The sequence below is a fragment of the Pelodiscus sinensis genome, chromosome 5, assembly GCF_052426305.1.
Source record: "Pelodiscus sinensis isolate ZL-2025 chromosome 5, ASM5242630v1, whole genome shotgun sequence".
Lineage (NCBI taxonomy): Eukaryota > Metazoa > Chordata > Testudines > Trionychidae > Pelodiscus > Pelodiscus sinensis.
This window is the reverse complement of record NC_143056.1, coordinates 66,420,579-66,445,164: the sequence shown is the minus strand read 5'-3', so window position 1 is coordinate 66,445,164 and position 24,586 is coordinate 66,420,579. Positions and strand designations below refer to the sequence as shown.

Below are 24,586 nucleotides of genomic sequence, written 5' to 3'. Positions count from 1 at the left end.
CGCAATAATATATCTATCAAGGAATAAAACAGGGCTATATCATCACCCCAACTATGTTCACAGTCTTTATTGCTATCCACTTTTACCTAATTACTGGGAAGTTCCCAACTGGTGTTGAAATAATCTGCAGAATGGATGGAAAACTGTTTAGGCTTAACAGGCTGAAAGCAAAGAGTAAGATTTCCACCATATCTGTCATGAAACTTCAGTATGCTGATAATGCCTTTTTTGCCCACTCTGAGAGAGATCTTCAACTTATCTTGAATGTGTTTGCTGATGCTTATGCATGTGTTGGTTTTACCCTCAACATCAAGAAGACCAAAGTGCTCCATCAACCCTCTCCAAATGAGATACTATGCCCCATCTGTTAAAATCAACTCAGAATCACTAGAGAATGTCAATCATTTTCCCTACTTTGGAAGTTGACTGTCATCCAAAGTTGATATTGATGTAGAAATCCAACATCGTCTGAGCTGTGCCAGTACAGCCTTTGCTCATTTATGGCACAGGATTTTTGAAGAGCACAAAATTCAAACAGACACCAAGCTTCTTGTCTATCAAGCCGTCGTTCTTCCAACACTATTGTATTGGTCAGAAACCTGGACAGTCTACAAACTTCACTTGAAAATCCTTGAGAGGTATCACCAACGCTGCCTCTGCAAGATCTTGAAGATCAAATGGTAAGACAGGCACACTAACATCAGGGTTCTAGAAGAAGCAAAGGCCACCATTATTGAAGCAATGATCATCCATCAGCAACTTTACTGGACTGGTCAAATTGTTTGGATGGCAGACCATCGCTTCCCAAAACAGATCTTATTTTCTCAGCTGGAAGAAGGATATTGTAATGTGGGAGGACAATGGAAGTATTATGAGGACTTGCTAAAGGATAACTTCAAGTGCAACATTGACACTGACATTTGGGAGACACTCACCCAGAATCACTCAAAATGGAGACAAGTCCTACGAAATGGCTCCCTGCATTTTGAATTTGCCCGCTGACAACCTGAGGAAGAGAAGAAGCTCAGGGGAAAGGGGAGATTGGCTTCTAGTCATGGTCATCAGCTTCCTGCTGTACCTGGAAACATCTGTCTTCATTATAATAGAACTTTGTGGTTCGAAGATCGGCCTTATCAGCCACCTGAGGGTCCACAACTCCCATGGAAGATGATCATACTTGGCAACAAGGAATCGCTCATCAATAGGTCTATCTTTTCATCACATTACCTGTCAAACTGTTATGGTGTCATTTCTCCCCACCCATTCATTTCACGAAGACTGTTTAGGTGACTTTCCTGTCTGTGTGATGCTTTACATAGAACTAGTGGTGGATTTGTAAAACATCCCTCCGCCAATATAATCAATTTCTGTTCACCATTATTGCACTATGATGGACTGAGTTGTCTAAGGATTTTGCAGTAGTTGAGCAACATGATTCTTTGGGAAAAGTTCCAAACTTCACTTTTATATGAAGTGTATGTGGAGAAGTGATCTTTAAAGTGACTTGCTGCAGAAGTAGAAGTCTGCAGTCCTAATAATGGGTTTCTTTTCAAGATTTTTCAAAAGGACAATGGTTAGATTCTCATCTCTGAGGTCCACAGGCTGACTGTATTAACAAGAGACTCTCACAGGTCCACTCCAGACTTGTTATTTTTCCAAATTTAGAAAATAAAACAATAAATCCATTCTCAGGCCTCTTTCTCTTCTTTGAGAAATGGGTGCTGTGTTTAGTCCTTATTAAGTTGCTTCAAATCACCAAAAGCTTTTTGCTTCATGATTGCACATAAGAAATCTCTAATGTAAGGGCTCATTTCTTAATTAAATAACCAAGTTCTTTCACCAGTGTTTTTCTGCCTTTTGAAAAAAGGCTCTCATACATTCATCTCAAAGAACACTTCTGAAAATAATTTGTTTGTCAGTAGCTTTAAAGAAATAAAAGATTGCATTTTGGAATCTTACACAAAGCCTATGAAACCCACTGTTGTATGAGTACTAGGGATGTTAAATGTATTTAATTAAGTAATAGTGTAACAGCTGAAAAATTCAGTGGCTACCTGGTTACACGTGGGGCGGCAGGCCTGGGGAGCCAGTATGCACAAGCCAGTTTCCCACTCATACCAGCTCCTGACTGCTCCCTGGAATGCTGCCTCCTTTGATATGGAGGTAATAGCGTGGGGGGGGGGGTGGTTCCTTGGTAGCCAGTGTGCGTGTACCAGGAGTCTGCGTGTAACCGTGAACGTTCACCAGTGAGCCCAGGCTTATCTGTTAACCAGGTATATGATTACACTTTCACATCCCTAAAGAGTACCCTGGGTAGAGGCTGGAATAGATCAAGTCACATCCCAACCTGGCCTGCCCAACTGTGTTCAGATCTTATCTAGAATTTGCTATGCAAGGCTGCCTTGACCCCCTTGCAAGTGAAACATCAGCCCTCCACAGTCCGGTGGAGTCTGTCATAAGTAATTCTATTCTATAAAAATTAGGGAAGTTATTCTGCAGAGCAACAAGTTATGCTGAGATCATACTTGTGTAGAAGTATTAAGGTTAGTTGGTGAGCTATGATTTTGTTTTTAAGATCAGAATCCAGAAGCAACTTTTGTATGAAATTATCTCTTAAACAGACTTTTGTGTTTTGTTGAGTGGACCCCTTGATTATTTAGTGACAACTCACAAACTAATGTACTTCTCTCTATAGGTGACTTCCGCCAGATCTTCTGTCAAATATGCCTCGAAGAGGAAGCTGGCTCTGAAAAGCCCTGCTTCATAAGCATGTTGATGCTTTGGGATGCAAAACTTCATAAAGGTGGGTTTATGTAAGTCAATCTGCACACAAGTGGAAATCCACTTTAATATATTTGTGAAATTTACTAACTTAAATAATTGCCCCGAAGTTGAAACCATGGTAATATAAAGTTAACTCTTTTTAATTTTAGCTCTTAATTCTATGATAGCTGAAGTTTCAGAAAGATTGATGTTTTTGGTGCTTGTCTGCCTCCTATGCATTCCTTTCAAATTTGCATATTGTGGAGGATCTATTCTGGGAATGTAATGTGACTCTGAAAACCTATTCTCAGCTTTCAAATGTAAAATGTTACAAAATGGAAGGTCTGGTAATATTTCAAATACAGTGCCATAAGTATTACTCTTTATATACATACTATAATGGCTAAGTGAAGGGCAAAAGGAAGATACACCTACATTACAGAGAATGGTAGAATATTCTATACAAAATAACCAGAATAGAAAGTATCTATCTGAGAAGAGAATAGTACACATGACGGCATAAAGGATTTGAGAGCCCAGAGCAAGACTATCAGAAACTACACAAATGGAGAAGCAAACCCTACAGAACTAAAACATGCCTCCTGTTTCCAAACTCAGTAAAACTGCAAAATGTCCAAGAGGACTTGTTAAGCTTTCTTGACGTCACTGTTTAAGAGTAACACACCTGTCTTGGTTGAGTCTGGTTTTTAGAGCTTGTCTGCATATAAATTCTTATACTGATTGAACTATTTGTTAAAAACTAATATAGTTGTAATCCTGTTGTGTGGATGCAGTTACACAGGTATATAGGTGCTTATAACATATTGGCTTATTTTTAATTATATATAGTCATAATTGGTACAAAAATTGCATGTAGACTGCTCCTTGAAAGCCAAGGAGCCACAGTGTAAAAGTTAAAAGGAAGTTGAGCTTACCGGGTCGACAAGTGGGTTCCTGTATCTACCATATGCTTAATTAATGTTGCTAAAATGAATAATAGAAAGGCAATTTGCCAATGGGTTGATTATATGTGTATATATACATAAATTCTTACTACTTCTAATTACTTGGAATTTCTTTCTTTTTCTACCTGCTCCTTTCCTGTACAAAACCAAAAAGTTTAGTGGAGTGTAAGTAAAACATTATTATTATTTTCATAGGGGCAAGGAAGATCCTTCATGAACTTATCTTCAGCAGTTTTTTCATGGAAATGGAGTACAAAAAACTTTTTGCTGTTGAATTTGTGAAGGTAATTAGATGTTTATATTTTCTTACGTATTGTGAGACATTTTAAACAAGTGATTTCACCACGAAAAAACTGGAGAACAAAAATTATGGATGAAATCTTGTATTGGTTATCATTCGTAAATCTTCTTGTTTGTGCTTCCATGTATTTTACCTTTATAATTGACAATATATTTTAACTTTTAAAATATATCGAGGAAGATATTTATGAGAAAATGAAATGGTTTTTCAGAGTACATGTTTTTCAGAGTACATCTTGGCTGTGTCTACACTGAGCCACTTATTCCGGAAAATCAGCCGCTTTTCCGGAATAAGCTGCGAGCTGTCTACACTGGCCCTTGAATTTCCGGAAAAGCAGTGACGCTCTACTGTACAAAATCAGCCGCTATTCCGGAAAAGCTACGCTGCTCCCGCTCGGGCATAAGTCCTTATTCCGGAACACTGTTCCGGAAAAGGGCCGGTGTAGACAGCCCAGTAGTCTTTTCCAGAAAAAAGCCCCGATAGCGAAAATGACGATCGGGGCTCTTTTCCGGAAAAGCCCGTCTACATTGGCCACAGATGCTTTTCCGGAAAAAGGGCTTTTCCAGAAAAGCATCTGTGGCCAATGTAGACGCTCTTTTCCGGAAATACTTATAACGAAAACTATTCTGTTTTAAGCATTTCCGGAAATTCATGCCAGTGTAGACACAGCCCTTATGTTTATGCCCTCTTTAAATGTATATTTACTTGATAATCCCATAAAACCATCTACTGATGGTCCTTTATAAATATTTTACATGTTCACAGACCTAATTTCAGAAAGCTTTCTTTTTTCCCACATCAGTACTGATATCAATTATAAGGTAACTTGCAGTTTGTACAGAAATACAGTGTAGATGTTCTCAATTTGAAATGCAGGATTTTAAATAATGTTTAACAAAACCTTATCGAGATACATGTGTAACTTATTCTTTATCAGAGTATTTCTGAAAGTGGGCTGCAGGCCAACTTTGGGAAACCTGTGCCACTTTATCTAAGCTGTGGTCGCCAACCTGTCGATCACCAACCCGTCGATAGGGAGGGCTCGACCAGTCAATCGCGAGGTGTTTGGGTCCCCCCCCATTTCCCCTCACCCCCAAGAAGCCCTACTATCTACCTCCAGCAACAATGGAAGTAGTGCCGGCTTCCCTCAGGATGGAAGGAAGTCCGGTAGCTGCGCACCACTTCTGGGGTTTCAGGAAGTGTGCTGGCTGTTCCCCCTCCCCCAAACAGCCAGTGCGGCACCACAACCCAGGTCTGTGGCATGCCAGGGACTTGCTGCACAGGGGCGGGGGGGAGGAGAGAAGGGGAAGAAGGTGTAGAAGAAGTGCTCAGGGGCTTCCCTCCTGGGGGGGAAGGGTAGTGGAGGGGGTTGGAGTCCCCAGCGAAGGTGCTCACTGGAGTGTCCCTCCTCTGCGGGGGAAAAGGGGGGAGGAGTCCCAGCGAAGGTGCTCACTGGAGCGTCCCTCCTCTGCGGGGGAAGAGAGGGTAGGAGTCCCGGGGGAAAGCACGTGCTAGGGACTCCCTGTTCCCACTGGTACCTTGTCCCCTGCTGCAGAACCCTGTCCTCACTGGCACCCTGCCCCAGTACCAAATAACACCCTTCCCAAGTACCATGTACCTTGCTACCACAAGCACAGTTGGGGCCACATTAGTGAGGCTTGTTGGCATTTTGGAGGAGTTGTTCTTTTTGCATCTCACTTGTGTGGCCCCAGCTGACTTTCCTATGGGTCAGCGACCCCTGACTCAAAACAGGTTCCCTGCCCTTCTCATAAATGAAGACAATGCTGAAACTTTTTGTGTTTGACGTAATATTTTATTTAAAAATGAAGCCTGGCCAACAAACCCCCAATTGGGGCCGAGCCCCCATATGGCCACATTATCAAAACACTCCTGGAACCCCCTGTCCTGAGCCTCTCTCATCCCCAAACTCCTGAACCCCCACATCCTCAGTCTTCTGCCACAACACTTCTTTACCATCCACGCTCTACAAATCTGTGTCCTGAGCCCATCATACTCCCAACCTCCCTGCCCTGAGCTCCTCTTATACCCCAACCCAAACTCCTGCACCTTCACATCCACAAGCCTGTGGCTTGCTCAGTGCCCCAACCCTCCACCTGACCCCAACACTCCCCAGCCTGGAGCTCCCTCCCCAAGCCAGCATCCCCTTCTCCTCCTCCTCCTGCATCCAAATTCCCTCCCAGAACTTGCACTTCTCACCCCTTCCCACACCCAAATCCCTCATTCCTACCTCAGACCCCATACCCACACTGGATTGAGACAGGATGTATGGCTAGATTGCAGGAGTTTTTTTCCAGGATTCCAGAGATATCCCTTAAAAACTCTTCCGCGTCCAGGGACGTGTTTGTTCTTCCACTTTTTTTAGCGGAAGAGCAAACATGCTCTTTTGGTAACCCTTGTATTCTTCATTCCATGAGGAATAAGGGGGCTTCCGAAAGAAGGGTTTTTTTTTCCTGACATTTGGCCCAGTCTGGACAGGCCAGATGTTGGAAAACCCTCTAACTACAGAAGAATCGGAGAGGGAGGGGAGGGGGGAAAGCGGCAGTGTAGCCGTACTCTGAGAGTGTATGAGGGCTGGGGATAGCAAGGGATGAAGAGGAGAAGAACAGAGCGGGCGGGTCTTCAAGGAAGGAGTGGGGTCTTGGGGGAAGAATAGGGCAGTAGATCTTGGCTTGTTATGACATTTAAAAAGTTATCTTGGGCATAAAAAGGTTGGAGACTACTGATCTAAAGGGTCTGTAGCCATGGACTCCGGTTCTGTTTCCAAGTCAAGGGGAGTCACAGGACGCGGTGGGCTGTCCATTGCTTCCTATAGCTCCTATTGGCTGGAAATAGTGAACCAGAGCCAATGGAAGCCATGAGGCTCCATTGCTGTGGATCCTTTAAGTAAACAAAGGCAGCACTGACCCTCTAGCAGCTTTCCCCTTTTATCACATTGTAGCAGCAAAGTCCTGGCTCCAGCACAGAGCTGCTCTTCATTCTTGAGCCTTGAAAAAATTTGCTGCACTGTCTGAGATGCAATACTGTATCCACTTAAACATTTAAATAGTATAATGCAAACATCAAAACACACACATAAAAATGTAAACTGTAATTGAGATGTGTGCTAGACAGTTTGTCTCAGAGCACCAACAATCTTTTTCTAATCTAAAATTTTGGCTAAAAGCCTTAAGTTTGCCATTCTGGGATTAATTTTCAAGCGATTGAGAATTATATTGATTGTAAACTAATGAAATTTCAACGTAGAGCATATAGCAATCCTCCTAGCTCAGCCAAAATCGTATGAAACTTCAAGGTCACTGATTCATTCCCAACTTCAGATGTGGAGGTATAGATGCCACAGTGACAAGCATGGTGTCTATTGTTTTAATACATGGTACTGGATTTCTGCTACCATTGAAACAGTGGGTAAACTGGAGATTATCTGTTTTTTAAAGATGACTATTTGAGAAATGGACGTGATGTAAGGGCTAGCAGAACGTTTTTCCCTATTACGTGAGATAATCAACTTATTACTAGTCAAAAATGTGAGTGCTGCTCAGTATTCCTTTATGGAGTACACATGGAAGGGAAAGAATTACTTTGAATCTGTATCAGAGGGATAGCCATGTTAGCCTGGATCTTTTGGTGACAACTTTTCAACAGAACAGTCTGTATTCTATTCTATGGAGGGGATAAAGACCTATTTTATGATTCTTGCAATTTCAATTGCTAAGAGCAGATTTTGTGCTTGTGTGTATCTTACTTCCCTTATTGGAGAAGGATGGAAATGTGGGGAAATAAAGGAATTAGGTTCCATCCAGCAAATCATTTAAACATGTGCTTAACTTAAAGAATCAGTGGTACTATTCATGTGTAAACTTGACTGCATTAACTGCTTTGCTAGATATGGGGCTTTGTGCAATTCATGTGTGTTGATCTGGAGCTGTTGGGACATTATAAAGATATCTATTTTAACTTTTTCCAAGTGAAAAGTAAATCAAATTAAATGTTTTTGTTTTGTTTTGGCTTTACTTGTTAATCATTTTTCCCAATGTTCCCATTTTCACAGTATTACAAGCCATTGCAAAAAGAATATATCAGTGATGACCATGATAGAAGTATCTCAGTGACTGCACTCTCAGTTCAGATGTTCACTGTACCCACTCTGGTATGTATAGCCAGCACCTCAGTAAAGCTATCATGATTGTAAAGTAGTTTATCATGTATACCATATCTGTACACTACTGATTGTAGGTAGTTTCCATGCATCTGTGGTCAAAGCAAAAAAGATATTTAGAATTCTGCTAATATAAAAGGGTAAATAGTTGTTTTGTCTGAAGTTTATCACTGAAATGAGAAGGAATGCAAGTAAATGGAATTCTGTTCAAGGTCATTCTATCATCCATCAGTTAAATTTCGGTTAGTCTGCTGCTTAAGATTACCTTTTCATGTAAATAGTAAGGCAGCCTTTTCCCTGAAGAGGGGGAAAAAGAAGCTCTAGGACAGGGGAGGAATCTGTGTGGGGATCCTGCTTGTGTTTTATATTAGAAATTCAGATCTCTTCTACTTTGCATTTCAAGGAAGACTTTATAGATGACTGGGCAGCTAGTAGTTTGTCACTGCCACTACTTTAGTAAGGAAGTAAAGTATGATCAATTGAGATTAATTATTTTTGTTCAGCTTGTTGTTAAATGTTTTGGGCATCTATGTAACTTGGACGTTTGTCAAAATTTAAACTCTCTAGGTCAGTGGTTGGGACCCTCTTTGAATGAGGTTACCAGGGCTGGTTTAGACTTCCTGGGGCTCATGGCTGAAGCCCAAGCCTCGCTGCCCAGGGCCAAAGCCCGAGGGCTTCAGCCCTAGGAGGCAAAGCTCAGGTTACAGGCCCGTTGCCTGAGGCTAAAGGCGTTGAGATTCAGCTTTGCTTCCACCCTCAGAATGGTTGGAATCAGGCTTTGCTCCCTCTCCCCCACCTAGGGTGCTGGGATTTGGGCAGGCTCAGCTCAGGCTTCAGTCCCCATTCCTGGGGTTGTGAAGTAATTTTTGTTGCCAGGAGGAGGTCACAGTGAAATGAAGTTTGATAATCTCTGCTGTAAGTGAAAAGAGTTGACACCTGTCCCTCTTCAACAGAGGAAAGAGAGATCCTGCTCCAATCTTCTATTCCGCTAGCCAAAAAAGCAAGGAGGGGAGAAAATTTGATGTTTATAACTTTTGTAAAGTAAAAATTAATGATGGTCTGTGCGTGTTAAACTTTTTTATGCCAGTTTATATATCATAAAGTAAAAAAGGACACATACGTTTTCTTTCTGTTGCACTTTTGCCTTTCAAGTCAGGCATATGGAAAATGAGCTAACTACAACAGTGCTTGCACAGGGAGGGATTACACCTGTGCAGGACAGAGAATTCACCTGCACATAGGGCAGTCAGTGTTGTGGTCATACCTTTTCCTTAAGATTTTCAGGCGCTTTCTCACACCAGCTTTAACTTACCTACCAGAGATTTATTCACACATCTTTCCTGCTCTGGCCATGCTCTCTGCCAGCTCACAACCATCCGTTTTTCAGAGGGGAACCCTAGTACCTGGTATTATTGCTAATACAGTAGGACAAAGCAGCCTCAGTCTTGTCCCTTGGCAAGCTTTTTATCACAGGAGACTTGTACTGGGTGACTGTCCCCCACAGAAGAAAATCTTACCTCTCTAAAGAGAAGGTTATAAAAGTTGGTCAAATGCTAAAGATGGTCTTTTTTACTTAGTGTCTCATAGTTCAGGTCCTGGCATTGCATCCGGTACTAGGGAGTCAAAAATGTGGTATGGCATTATGCATTTTTAGACACCATCCTCTTTACTGCAAGTGTAGCTCAGCTGACACACAGCACAAGAGACTATTTAGTGAACTATAAGCTGCTTTTCCACAAGTGTCAAACATCCAAATGATGAATTAATAGGAGCAGAGAGAGTGTCTGCCTATTCTTGCACCCAGACAGATTCATGTTGTTGAAATACCATTTCCCATACAGGCACGCCATCTTATTGAAGAGCAACATGTAATTACCATCATCACAGAGACCCTGCTGGAAGTGCTGCCAGAGTACCTGGACAAGAATGACAAGTTTAACTTCCAGGGTTACAGCCAGGAGAAATTGGGCCGGGTGTATGCAGTCATATGTGACCTCAAGTAAGTGTACATTTGAGGAGGATGTATGTGAAAGATTTCCAAGCAGATTTCCTTGTTGATATCTTGCTTTAAAGTGGATCTCAAATTATTTAAAATATCAAAAGAAACTGCAAAAAATGCAGTACTGTAACAAACCCAGTGAACACATGTCCTTTCCTAATCTGGATCCACTGGTGTTCCATGGCGGTTTTGATAATATCAACATAATGCATGCTTAGTTTTAAAAGGTTATTCCATACTAATTGCTATTGAGGAGATGTTTAGTGCATAGATCCATAGTCAATAGAATGTTATGAACATTCTTCAGCACGTCATTCTTAACAAATCTGATCAGAAAATTTTGGCTACATCAAATACAAATGCATGCTTCAAAGCTCTGTTATGTTTGTTTAGGTTATGTATCATGGGGTATGTCTACACTACCCCGCTAGTTCGAACTAGCGGGGTAATGTAGGCATACCGCACTCGCAAATGAAGCCCGAGATTTGAATTTCCCGGGCTTCATTTGCATAAGCGGGGCGCCGCCATTTTTAAAACCCCGCTGGTTCGAACCCCGTGCAGCGCGGCTACACGGGGCATGAACTAGGTAGTTCGAACTAGGAAGCCTAGTTTGAACTGCCTAGTTCGAACTACCTAGTTCGTGCCCCGTGTAGCTGCGCTGCATGGGGTTCGAACCAGCGGGGTTTTAAAAATGGCGGCTCCCCTCTTATGCAAATGAAGCCCGGGAAATTCAAATCCCGGGCTTCATTTGCAAGTGCGGTATGCCTACATTACCCTCCTAGTTCGAACTAGGAGGGTAGTGTAGACATATCCAGGTAGACCAGTGATTCTCAAATTTTTTGGGCTCCGGAGCCCTTTACATGCGTAAAAATTTATGCGGCACCCCAGCGGTCCACTGATTGTATGCGTTGTACCTATCGATGTTTCCAGTTTGTCAACCTCACAGAGCCCCTGGAGATGTCTCACAGAGCCCTGGAGCTCCGCGGAGCACAGTTTGAGAAACACTGATGTAGACTAAAAATATTGTAGCTGGGCAAATAAACAAAGACATTTTAGTAACTTAAATCTCATTGTTTGTTTGTATATTCACACACATGATCCCAATAGTAAGCAAGCATCATATTTTATTTTGGAGACAGTGTATTGTGTTCAGAAATAGATTGCTATCACCAGTTACAATAGTGAAAGTAGATTATTTACTGAAGATACAATTGATGGATCATTGCTAATGGAAATAACTGCTGTGATACCATTTTTGTACATTTAAACAGAGTCAATTGGTTTGAACTTTTTTCATAATTATTAGGATGGCAAATATTTTTATTCTTGGGTTTTATGGTCAATAAAATAGAAGTTTTACAAGTTCGTGTTACAAAGGCAATCAAATGTGAACTGAAAAGCATTCAAGAAGTTTTAAAATCCATTTCTTCTACGCAAAGCAATAAGAATCTCCAAGATAAACACTGGGTTATCAGGCTATCAACTATTCTAGCACACTTTCCAGTTTAGATTACACGGTTATATATCTACTAGAAATGAATAATAGAAGTGATATATTATGTTAAGCCGATGTCCTTGCCTGCGTAAGATTCTTCCATATAGTACAACCTCCTCTCTCTAGGAAAAAAATTACCTTTCTATTTAAAATGTTCCCTTTACTGAGAACCTTGTTATACATCTCACTTCAAGGCCCGCTCTAATTTGCCTTTAAAATTAATGGAATTATTCTCATTGAGTGCCCTGAGAGTTGGATCTGTTCCTTTACTGAATTTATTTTGCTGACAGCAGTGAAGGTTTTAATCCAGTATGATTTTTACTGTAAAAATTAATTTAGGACACAAGCTGAAATAGCAGAATAAAGAGTGGCCGTTATGCTAGTTTTTTAAATTGATAAGGCTGCTTAATGAACGAGGTCAAAGTTCCCTAAACTCAGGCAGTTGTGGTACTCCTAACATATGGTTCTATTCTCATTGCTTGGATGTGCAGTCCCAGAAACCTTCCTCCTAATTTGTTCTGTTTCTAGAAAATGTTGTACTATCAAGAGAGGGCATATTTCCAGTTGATGTTAGATGAAAATAAATATAAAAATATTGATTCCAATTATGCGATTAAACTAAACTATTTGTTACTGTCTTAACTCAAACAGACTTGGCAAAAGACACTCGCTGTGAGGAATGCAGTTATGGATCCTGGGTTCACTAAAAAGTACAAAACTGCAAAATGTATTAAATTATGCTTCCAGGCTCTGCCTTATCACTTTTTACTTACCACCAAGCTAGTTTCGGAAGTTTTACCGAGAGTTTTTGAGATAAAGAATGGTAGTATCACTTGATGATGTTGATGATAACTTTAATTTAATTTATTTGAAAACATTTTAGATTTAAATATAGGCAAAATAAAATAATAAATTTTGAGAGATACCATTTTTTGGGGCAGGTATATCTTAATCAGTAAGCCTATATTGTGGACAGACAGACTGAGGGTTCGGTTTTTGGAAGGATTCCAGTCTTTCCTGAGGATCCTGACTTGCATGCAGGTAGAGTACATTTAATGTTTTTCTAGTGTGCCATTCCAAAGAATGTTGAAATATTTCTGTCATCTGTTCACACAGTACTCACCATGGTAATTTTCAGCATGTTTCAGGCACAAAACAGAGATCACTTAAAGCTGTATCTTAGGTGGGTGGGGCAGATGTAACACTGTACCTGTTTTAGCGGTCTCTGAACAGTCTATATTTTCATTTCTGCTTATGGGATTTTCGGTTTAAGTATCTGATGGCTTATCTAAATGAATATTCTATGGGACACTTCATTGCAGGGGATGGAGGAGATACAGAGACAGATTGGTCAACATATTGAGGTGGACCCAGATTGGGAAGCAGCCATTGCTATCCAGATGCAGCTGAAAAACATTCTTTTGATGTTCCAAGAGTGGTGCGCTTGTGATGTAAGGCAATAGTGTTCGTGGTTCTTTTGCAGGTGGTTGAGTATGTTTCATGAACTAGAAGCTTTTCTGAAAAGCTGCACTATTGTACAATACAGAACTTTATAGTTCATCTTCTTTAAAAACCATCCCATGATGTTTGTTTTGTTTTGTGCTTTTACTAAGAACATACAACATTGTTACCTGACTACTTGTTTATTACTTTGAAAGGAAATTTCAGGCCTGCAGAAACTTTTAATTTCTGAAAAAAATAGTCCCATTTCTCTTCTGGGTAGTAATAAAATCTGATACCAGAATGGGTAAATCTAGTTAGGGAACATATTTGTATTTAGATGCTAATTTATAACAATGTGTATGTATCCTAGCTGTAGCTGATATTAATCACTGCCATAGTGAAGTCTGTTAAGCATTTCTGTTGTAATCTCCTCTTCTCACAGGTTTATAACTCAACTAAAGCTAAACTCACTTCAGGTTGAAACATTTGGTCAAGAAATAATTAATTTATCACATAGTAGAGTTTGGAAATAGTCTACTGGAGTACACTAAAATACGGTCCCATTGCCATTTGTCTGAATTTGTTTAGAGGTGCAGGGAAGGAAGAGGATGACAAATTAAAGGGAGAGGGAGGAATCCAAAAACTGAAAATGGGAAAGTCCCATTTTTTTTCCTCTGTTTTCAGAAATTACAACCAAATGAGATTTTCAGTTAAAAGAAAGCGGACAATTTTTATTGTGAATTGGAAACAAAAAAAATTATTTCAGATTTTACAGTGAAATTGAAAAGATTTTGTAGAAATTGACATTTTCCCTAAAATTTTCATGAAACTACATTTTCTGATGTGGGGAAGAGTCTTTAAGCAGGTAAATAGTAATGATTAATATATAGGTTTAACAAAAGGGCACAATTCCATTTTCTGTAGGTCTCTATGACTAATATATGAACCTATACTAAGGAGTAAGGAAGTAATTGTCATGAATTTTTAGTGACCTCGTTAAACCATAAAAACAAATGACAGGAAAATGAGGGGTGTATTCATGTGTGGGATTTGTTTAACGAACTACACACAGATCTTTTCAATTCTAGGAAAATCTGTTGCTGGAGGCTTATAAAGAGTGCCATACAGCTGTGATAAGATGCAGCACAAGTAGCCATTCACGGGAGAAGACAGTGCTTCAGTTATGTGGCCACACTCTGGAAAGCATACGTTACAGAGTGTCAGTAGATCCTGTCAGCATACACCTGCCACTGTCCAGGACACTTGCAGGTGAGAGTCGACACGCACTACTTTTTTATTTGCTTTTTGTAACTGGAGTTTCATCTTCCATCTCCACTTTGTTATCCTTCAGGTATGTGATTTAATCTCTGGTATTGGCCTGAAGTGTATTTATATTTTAAATGTGGAAAAATAGTCTAAAATGTGTTAAAATAGATATCGCTTTATGCTGGGTTTAAAAGTTAAATGTGGTTTCTCTGGAAATTGTTACCCAAGTTACTGTGTTTATAGCATCAGAATAAGTATATTGAATAAATCATATGATATAGCATTTTTAAGAGGGGTGGAAAACTCATTACATAGGAAATGATTTTCAAATTTTGCTGTATTTTACAAATGGAGATTTGAACTTTTTTAAACGCAATGCTCTGCTCTCTTCTACTCAGTTTCAAATTGTAGGGTGCAACTTATCACCTATGGAAAGGAGGAGGGCATACTTTTTTTTCTGTTCTGCAGCGCTCTCTTTTTGTCAGGGAACCTTCTTTCCTATAAGGTTGGGGAGCCTTCTTGCCTAGAAGGCTGCTGAAACACTGAGTCTTTTGAGGGGGTTTGATGATGGGAAAAGAGGGTGTTTTTGATAGTCGGAAAGATTTAGCATATCAGAAATATTTATTTTAATATGAATACATAAACCCAAAAGAGAGCCTTCATAGGGACTAGTTGCTCTAAAAATTTAGTCAATAACCAACAAAAACAGTAGGAAATAACCAGGACCAGTTTCGACAATCAAAAGAACCTAACCAGTAAACAACCAAGAAGATTTTTTTTTCTCTTACCTTCCATAAACATCTCAAATCTTATACCCCTTGGGCTATACAAATAGGTGGGCTTAGCACTCTAAAGGCCAAGAAGTCTGGAATATTTTCAACCCAGATAATATTGGGAACGAGTATGAAATGCAATGAGACTGGTGTGCCAGCAGTTTCCTTGTAAACTGAGGAAACTGTCACATAAGCAATTCCATAGACCCAGTTGAAGTAGTATTTCATGGGAAATAAGAAGCAGCCTCTCAGGTCAGCTAGTCCCATATCAGAAGCTGGGAGTGGATGACACAGAATGGATCACTTGACAATTGCCCCATCTGTTCATTCTCACTGAAGTACTCTTGAAAGACAGGATGTGGATCATTGGCATGACTCAGTATGGGCATTTGTATGTTCTTATTTAGAGCTTTGTAGATCAAAACCAGCACTTTTGTAAACTCTCCTTGGAAACTAACAGGTAAAATAGTGTTAGGTCCTAGAGCAACAGTATCCTAGATTAAATGCACTGTCTAATAAATAAACACTTGCGTTTTGTATTAATTTCAGTTTCCAAATAAATTTCAGATATAGCCCTATGTAGAGCATACTGTTATAGGCTGTTCTTGAAGTGGCAAAGATTACATTAGCTATGTCCACAGTGAAAATAGAAAAATGGCTAAGTATTCATCTGAAGAGAAGTAGGGGGGAAGATATCCTGGGTGTACACAACCATTTAAAAGCCAGTGAAAATCTAAGACATTGATATTGATTCCCCAGTCTACCATTATCACTATGACATTCTTGTGACTGAGATTTGGCTAATGTACTTTTCTGTGCCCCATCTGCTGCTAAACATTGAGAGCTGCTCAACTGCCTCTTTTGGACAATAGGAATTGAAGATGTAACTCTGGGAATTTTAGGAGAATGAAATTCTACGTGCAGGAGAGCACTTTAATACCTGATGGTAGCTCCTCAGGACAAGTCCCTCACCATGACTGAGAGATGGCAGCCCTGACTTCAGACCACAGAAGACAGTCTCTTATTCTAACCCAAATGCCATCTGGCCCCAAATGGTCAATTTGCAGATTCTGCATTAATTTGCATAGACAACTACCTGGGATAATTCTGTTATGGAGGCCCTGAGGGGCTCTTCCACATTTCAAAAGCAGGGAGCATGGGGCCATTGGGGGACCCACGGCACTTCTGCCTTTGAAATGTAGCAAGATCCAGTGGGGCTCTTGTGACATTTCAAAGGCAGAGGCACCCTTATTCACTAATCAAATAGTCGATGCAAATTCCATCAACTGTTCGATTACTTGATTAATATAAATTTAACATTCCCAATCTGGAAGATTGATATGCTGCTCTTGATTTTCTAAGACGCATATTTTCACTCTCAATCTTTGAAGAACACAGGCAGCTTCTGCAATTCAAGGTACGTCTAAACCATTACCAGTTTGTGGTGTTTCTCTTTGGCCTAGCCATGCCTCCCAGGGTTTTCACAAAATGTATGTCAGTGGTAGTGGCTTACCTGAGACATTGAGTTCAGGTGTATGCCTACTTCGATGACTGGCTCATCAGGGGTTGCTGCAGTCTTAAAGTTCAGCAGGATATCGCTCTTCTGCTCAGCATATGCTGACATTTCGGTCTTCTGGTGAACGACAAAATGCTTGTTCAAAGGATTGAATTTCATCGGTACGGTGCTGCACTCCACTAGAGTGTCACCTTATCAGTCCTGATATAGCAGATATCCCTGGCACATCTGACCACTGCCCAAGTTTGTCTTCGCATTTCTCGGTCATATGGTGTTGTGCACTTATGTGGTACACTTTGCCAGGATCAACATGCACCCTCTCCAGTTATAGCTAGTGTCGTATTCTCTGTCCAGTACTCCCTGGACTGTGTTCTGATTGTCCTGGTACATGTCCTCGATGCCCTGACATGGTGGACCATGTCATGCCTGGTGTTCCCTTTCAGCAGCCTCCTCATTTCTGGGAGTTGGTACCTGTTTTGGACCAAGGATGGGGTACTCACATAGGATCACTCCAGATGCGGGAGCATGGTCCACGGAAGAGAGGACCCTGCATTATGAACATCAGAGAATTCAGAGCAGTCCAAAACATGTGCAAACTGTTTCTATCTCACCTGTCAGGCAGTGTAGTCCAGGTCCTTATGGATAACACAACCACCATGTTCTACATCAACAGACAGGGAGGAACCCACTACACACCTCTCTGCAAAGTAGTAATTTGGCTATTGGACTTCTGCATTCTACATGGCATCTCCTGGTAATGCAAAACACGACTGCAGACTACTTGAGTGTAGAAAACTTGTCTCGCCATAAGTGTGCTCTACATCCCAAGTTGGCCTCAGTTGTCTTCCAAGGCTACGACTAGACTACACCCCTCTGTCAGCAGAGGGATGTAAATGAAACACTTTGAAAGTGCAAATGAAGCTAGGATTTAACTATCCCATGCTTCATTTGCATAACCATGTAATGGTGCTCTTTCGAGAGAGAACTATTTCGAAATTGAAACCTCAGTCTAGACACAGTTCTTTCGAAAATAGCAGGCTTTTTCGAAAGATCCCGTACTCGTCAAAAAATGAGATTTACACGATTTTTAAAAAAAGCCTACTATTTTCGAAAGAACTGGGTCTAGACTGCGGTTTCAATTTTGAAATAGCACTTTTACAAAAGAGCACCATTACGTGATTATGCAAATGAAGCGTGGGATATTTAAATTTTCATTTGCACTTTTTGAAGTACTTCATTTACATCCCTCTGCTGACAGAGGGATGTAGTCTAGACGTAGCCCAAGAGTGGACTTGTTTGCGACAAGACACAATGCGAATGGGAAGTGCCATGGATTCTGCTCCAGGCTGGTTCTGGAAGAAGGACCCATTATGGATGCCTTTCTTCTTCCATGGACAAAGGGCCTCATGTATGTGTTTTCCCTCATTTCCTCTAATTAGCAAGGTCTTTCAAAAGATCAGGCAGGATGTGGTAAACCTAATTCTCATCATGCCAACATGGCCGCACTAGCACTTGTTTGGCACACTCATGAGTACAGGTACAGGCCCCTTGTCTGTTGCCATTTGCTGGGATCTGTTGTCCCAAGATCTCTTTGCCGCCTCCACCCGGACCTGCAACCACTCCCTCTCTTGGTATGGTTGAACCCACAAGAGCATGCCTGTTCAGCCATTGGGCAACAGCTATTTCTGGAAAGCAGGAAGCCCTCAATCTGATTGACCTACATGCCGAAATGGACCCAGTTCTCAATCTGGGCTGCACAGAGAAGGGTCTGATGCTTGATTAATTCTTACACTTGAACCAGGAGGATCTTGCACTAGCTTCAGATCTGGCTGCTATTTCTGCTTTTCATCCCCTGTTCAAGGCTGCTCAGAGTTCTCTCATGGTATCACGGCCTGATTTTTCGAAAGGCTCTTTCCCAGACCTGTCCCCTCTCCGTCACTGAGACCTCAGTTTGGTCTTATCTAGGCTGAAAGGCCCTTCATTTGAGCCACTGGTTTCTTCCTTCCTCCCTCATTTCTTTCTCTGAAGGTGACCTTTCTTGTGGCAATCATGTTGGCCAGAAGAGGGTCAGAGCCCCCATGTGCACTTTTGCTTCAAAGATAAGGTACAACTTAGGCCTCTCCCAGCCTTCCTGCCCAGGGTAGTGTCAGTGTTCTGCAGAGGTCAGGATATCTTACCGTTTTCTACCTCAAACCTCATACAATGCGGACCATCCTCTGGATGTTAGGCTTTCTACCTGGAAATAACAAATCCCTTCTGTAACTCTATGCAGTTCTTTGTGGCCTACGCTGGCTGCATAAAGGGTCTTCCAATATCTTTGCAGAAGATTCCTAAGTGGATAACCTTGAGCATTCACAAGTGTTATGAGTTGACAGGTGCTTAACTGCTCCCATTGGTGAGGGCTCATTCTATCAGTGCCTAAGCCTCATCGCTGGCCTTCATGCCCATGTCCCAATCCAAGGTATTTGCCATGCAGCAACATGATCTTCACTGCACATGTTTATGTCCCATTACTCAATGAGCTAGGGATGATGCAGCATTCAGCAGATGTGTTGCAGTCTGCATGTCCTTAAACATCTACCTGCCTCCACAGATACTGCTTGCATTCACCTATGTTGAATGAACATAAAGCCCTCAAAGAAGAAAAGACAGTTATCTGTTTCCATAACTGGTGTTCTTTAAACTGTGTTGCTCGTGTCCATTAAACTTCCCACCATCTTTCACCTCTGGAGTTTTCTGGTAAGAACAAACTGAGGAGGGATAGGTCCATGGGCACCCTATATAGCATAGCAAGTGCATACCACTCCAGGAGATGCTGGACCCAGTCCCCTGCAGATACTGCTGAGGGAAAATCTTCTGGCACTATTGCATGTGGCGAGCACACACGCTTCTGTTGAATGGCCATGAGCAACACATCTCGAATTTACAAAAACAGGTAACTGTCTTTTATTTTCACCTCTGAGTTGCATGCAAACAGCAAAACTACACATCTTTCTTAAGCATCAACACGCTTTAGCTCTGTGCTGCAGAGTGCCTGTCTGAAGAGAAGAATATAGAGTTCAGCAGAGTCAACCACTGCCATTCCCTTCAATAGGACCTCCCCCCTAAAAAAGACACAATTTTTCATGCCAGTCCATGTTTTTAGGTTGAACATGAAGAACTACACAATGAGTGGTTATTGCTTTCCCTGTAGATCAAATGAAACCAGATGCTGTTCCTAAACTGTTTCTTGTCACTGCACTGGCCACCAAGGCAACTTGTATCAGACTGTGTAGTGTTTAGTGAGAAGGTTCCCTTGATTGCTTAATATGTGACGACAGATTGTCACTTACCAACTAATTACTTTGTTGGAAATTCTGCTTATAGTCAGGTTTGCCTCAGATTTGCAGCACTTTGGTCTATCACAGTATTTCTCAACCTTTTTTTTTTTTTTTAAATAAAGTACCCCCTTTAAAATAAATTCTAAGTACCCCCAATACCTACAGTTTTCAGACGCACAATTTTTTTTCTACCATTGCAACACATTTGTTTAAGCAACTTAATCGTAGCCAGGTGGGCGTTGAATTTGTTGGGTGAAAAAGTACCAAAATAATAAAGTGTAGTAAAACTTAAATCAAAAATTCAATTTTCTTCAGATTTCAGTTGTGTTGACGTACTCCCCCCCCCCCCCCCGACTTCTCTTGAGTACTTCTAAGGGTACTCGTACCACAGGTTGAGAAACATTGGTCTACCATTTATTTATAACTAGAGGATTTACCTGGCATTGCTCAGTTCCTTAACTGAAATAATTTTTTGTTTCTCTTCATGTAAATAATTGCTCTGGCTGCCCTGGTGAGAGAGGACAAATTCAGTCCTCTGTCATGGCAGCAGTTTGGGGCCAGGTCAGAAGCACCTATCCATGGCTTCTGCAGATGCAGCAGGCATAGCCAAGGGATGGGATGAATATCTACCGGCTGGGGGACACCCAGACAGGAAGAGACACAAACAGATAGATAGACTCTCTGAAACATATAGGAGATAGCTATCCTTTTATCTGCCCCTAGCCTCTGCTGCCCCAATGGGGTTATAGCTGCCCTGGTCCCCGTCTCTAGCCCCCTTCTCTGGCCCCTTGCTTGCTCCCCTGTGGTCATTATGTAGAATACATGGGGTTATAGCTACCCTTTTCATTTTATAAGAAACAGTTGTATTCCAGGCACATCCCATTGGCCTGGCACAACGGATCCTCACCTTGCTTCAAGTTATAAGAGGAAGCTGTATAGTAAATTTGGTTGTCCAAGTGCTTACCACTTAGGAGTTCTTGAACAAACAGATTCACAGACAGACAGAGAGAGACACATGCAAACTCCCTCAAATATGTGGTAGACTAGCACATTTACCCAGCATTGCTTGGGTTCTTAAGGAGCAGGGATTGTGGGGGAAACAGGAGTCAGGGTTGGGGGGATGAGGAAGGGCTCTGGGCAGGGGACTGTATGTGGGGGGGGGGGGGACCAAAGCTCTCCCCTCCTCCCAAACAATTCCTACCAGGGCTGCTTGCTCTTCCCCTTCCAGTTCCTGTTAGTGAATGAGAACAAAATGCATAGCTTGTCTGCCCCCTGATCTTTCCAGCTAGAGTCAGGAATTCAGTAAACTGCACTTTCCCCATCACTCCCTGACGAAGGGGAACAGCCAGTAATGTCCCTTTGGGGGGTGGGAGAAGGGACTTCAGCCCTCCTACCCTTCCTAAATAGCACCTGGGAGATGGAGACTTGGGACTCAGGCAGTACTGGATTGGGGTAGAGGGAGCACACCCATAGGCCATAGCCATTCCCCCTTTACCTGCCTGATGATTGTGTCTTTTCTGTATAGCTTTCTGAGAATCAATCCCATTCCAGACACATCCCATTTTCCTGGCATAACCAACCCCTTATGTTTTAAGTTAGGATGTGATGAAGCTGTGTACCAAATTTGGTGGTCCTAGTTCTTACTGTTTAGAAAACACTTAAACAGACAAACTCTCTCGAATATATAGTAGATCTAATTGAAAAGCCAACTTGGTTGTCTTTGATATATGTTGACTTTTCTCCCCTTTGTTTAATAGGCCTATATGTACGATTAGGCAAGACTGGAGCTATCTCAAGACTGCAGGAGTTTGTGCATTCTGTAAGTGTCTGATTCAGATGATAACTGAGCTTGGTTTTTATTGCTGAAAAATCTCACAGGGGTAGTTAAGTTAGTCTGCATCTGCAAAAAAGAAAAAAAAGAGCCCTGTGTCACCTTAGAAGCTAACAGATTTATTAGGGCATGAACTTTTGTAGGTAAAACCCTCTTCATCAGATGAATTGGAGTAGAAGTTACAAAGGCAGGAGTGTATGTTTTGTGTTAATGAGGCTAATAAATCAGGGTCGAAGTTATTCATTCACAGTATTTGGTGTGGAGATGTGAATAATTGGAGAGGGGAAATTGACTTGGTAGTGCCTTAACCACTTAAAATCCTTGTTTAATTCTAAATTGATTGTATTAAATTTGCAAATGAACTCCAGTTTTCTCTCTTTGTAATTGGGTTTTGAAATTCTTTTGTAGAAGGATGTCTACTTTAAAATCCATTACTGAATGTCCAGAGAGGTTAAAGTGTTCCTCTACAGCCGTGGTCACCAACAGGTCGATCGCGAGCTATTGGTCGATCGCGAGGCCTCGACCAGTCGCTCGCGAGGCGTCCTGTCCGCCCGGCCCCCATTTCCCTCCCACCCCCCAGAAGCCCCACTACTTACCTCAAGAGAAAACGGAGGTAGTGTCGGCTTCAGAAGTCCCGCAGCTTAGCGCCACTTCCGGCCATTCCAGAAGTGTGCTAGCTGCTCTGCCAGCTGCTGTACTGCGGGAGGGAGCATCGGCTCCCTGCACTGTACAGGAGGGGTGAGTCAGCCCCGCGGGAGGCGCGCAGAGGGGTTGGTCCTGGGGCAGGCATACACGCGGGGCTTCCCTGCGCGGGGGGGGGGGGTGGCCCCGGGGCGGGCGCATGCGCGGGGGCGTACCTGCCTGGGGGGAAGGGGCGAGGTTGGCCGGGGGGGGGATGGCCCTGGGGCAGGTGCGCACGAGCGGGGCTTCCCTGTGTGGGTGCAGGGGTCTGCCCCCTGTGCAGGCACATGCTGGTTTTCCTGGGGGGTGGGAGAATCCTTGGAGGATGGACATGCCGGGGACTCTCTGCCCCCACTGGCACCCCGCTCCCCAGCCCCCACTCCCCAGCTACAGAACGCTGTCCCCACTCTCCTGTCCCCAGCTACAGAACGCTGTCCCCACTCTCCTGTCCCCACTCCCCGAACTCTGTCCCCACTGGCACCCTGTCCCCAGCTGCAGAACCCTGTCCCCACTGGCACTCTGTCCTCTGCTGCAGAACCCTGTTCTCTGCCCTCCCAGCACCCTGTTCCATCTCCCCTGCCCCAGCTGCAGAACTCTGTCCCCACAAAATGTATAATTATAAATGCTTCATTTTAGATTTAAATAGCATGAATAAAAAACAGACCATTTATTTCATAACTATAAACACCTGATGTTAATTTTCGGTATCGCATAATTTAAAAATGAACTGTTTATCAGAGTGTGTAAGGGCTGGGGATAGCAAATGATGGACAGGAGGAGAATAGAGAGGGTGGGGCTTCAAAGGAGGGGCGGGGTGGTAGATCTTCTCCTGTTCTGAAATTTAAAAAGTGATCTTGAGTGTAAAAGGTTGGAGACCACTGCTCTATGGAAAAAAGAAATGGTTGGTTTGATTTATTTTTAAGTACTAGATTGCTCCTGCTCACTTGTCCATTGGCCATTTTGGACTCTCCCTTAGTGTGTAAAGAAAACAAGATTATATATGAGTTTTGTTGGTATATGCCTAGCAGCAATAACACCCTTTTTATTCCCTGGCTGAAGGATTCTCAGTTTTTTGGCTTATCCCACATACTAGACTTACAGTTTATAACGCAGTGGTAATCCCAACTCTCCTCAAAGGCTGAGATTTGGGATTACTATTGCATTATAATCCATGGCTACATCTACATTAGCAGCTTCTTGCGCAAGAACTATTTTGCAGAAGAGTTCTTGCGGAAAAAGTCTTCCACAAGAGTGCGTCTACACTGGCATGTGCTTTGCACAGGAGATGTGCTTTTGCGCAAGAGCATCCATGGCAGTGTGAAGGCTTTCTTGCGCAAGAAAACTCTGATGGCCATTTTAACCATAGGGGCTTCTTGCGCAAGAAATTCATTTTGCCTATCTACACTGCCCTCTTGTGGAAGAGCTCTTGGGCAAGAGAACTTATTCCTCGTGGGGAGAGGAATAACTCTTCTGGAAGAAGCCCTATTTTACAACTATACTGTAAATTTACTTGCGCAAGAACGCACGTGCAGTGTAGACAGCAGGCAAGTTTTTGCACAAGAATGGTTGTTCTTGCGCAAGAAGCTGCCAGTGTAGACATAGCCCATAAGTCTAGCGTTTGTTCTGATATAGTCTGCCAAAAGCAAGGCTGGAGCAGTGGATTCTGTGCTGAATCTTGACATTTATGTCTATGCTCTGTGAGAGATGACTGCCAAAGTAGGCAAAGTATTCTACATTTTTTCTAGTTCTTTTTTGTCAATGTAGATCTTATTTGCTAGGTCGCATATTGGCCTGAGACTGGCTGGTGGAGAACTTTTTGTTTTGCCAATCTTCATTTAGCCCTAGGCTTTTGTAAGCTTGAGACAAGCAACTGAGGACTGAATGTGGTATGAAAGCACATTCAAAGGAGGATCTATAATAATCTGCATACTGGAGTTTGGTTATCATTGACAATATTATTTTTGTTCTGTGTGGCAGGCCCCTCCCGCCTGGGTCCCCGACCCCTTGTGATACTGTCTCTCCCTGGCCCTTTAAGCCAGGCCAAAGGCCCTCTGGC

At 42.2% G+C, this 24,586-nt stretch overlaps 1 protein-coding gene across 2 annotated transcripts in view; it reads left to right on the top strand.

Annotated features, from left to right (window-relative positions):
- The window catches only part of UBR1 (ubiquitin protein ligase E3 component n-recognin 1), a 125,890-nt gene that overhangs the window by 35,495 nt on the left and 65,809 nt on the right, over nucleotides 1–24,586 (top strand). For both annotated transcript variants that reach the window (XM_075927249.2, XM_006135407.5), the window contains exons 9-16: nucleotides 2,696–2,803; nucleotides 3,924–4,012; nucleotides 8,099–8,197; nucleotides 10,048–10,205; nucleotides 12,642–12,741; nucleotides 13,023–13,151; nucleotides 14,232–14,412; nucleotides 21,776–21,837. In XM_075927249.2, coding sequence (XP_075783364.2) covers nucleotides 2,696–2,803; nucleotides 3,924–4,012; nucleotides 8,099–8,197; nucleotides 10,048–10,205; nucleotides 12,642–12,741; nucleotides 13,023–13,151; nucleotides 14,232–14,412; nucleotides 21,776–21,837 — 926 coding nt within the window. The remainder of the gene's footprint in view (nucleotides 1–2,695; nucleotides 2,804–3,923; nucleotides 4,013–8,098; nucleotides 8,198–10,047; nucleotides 10,206–12,641; nucleotides 12,742–13,022; nucleotides 13,152–14,231; nucleotides 14,413–21,775; nucleotides 21,838–24,586) is intronic.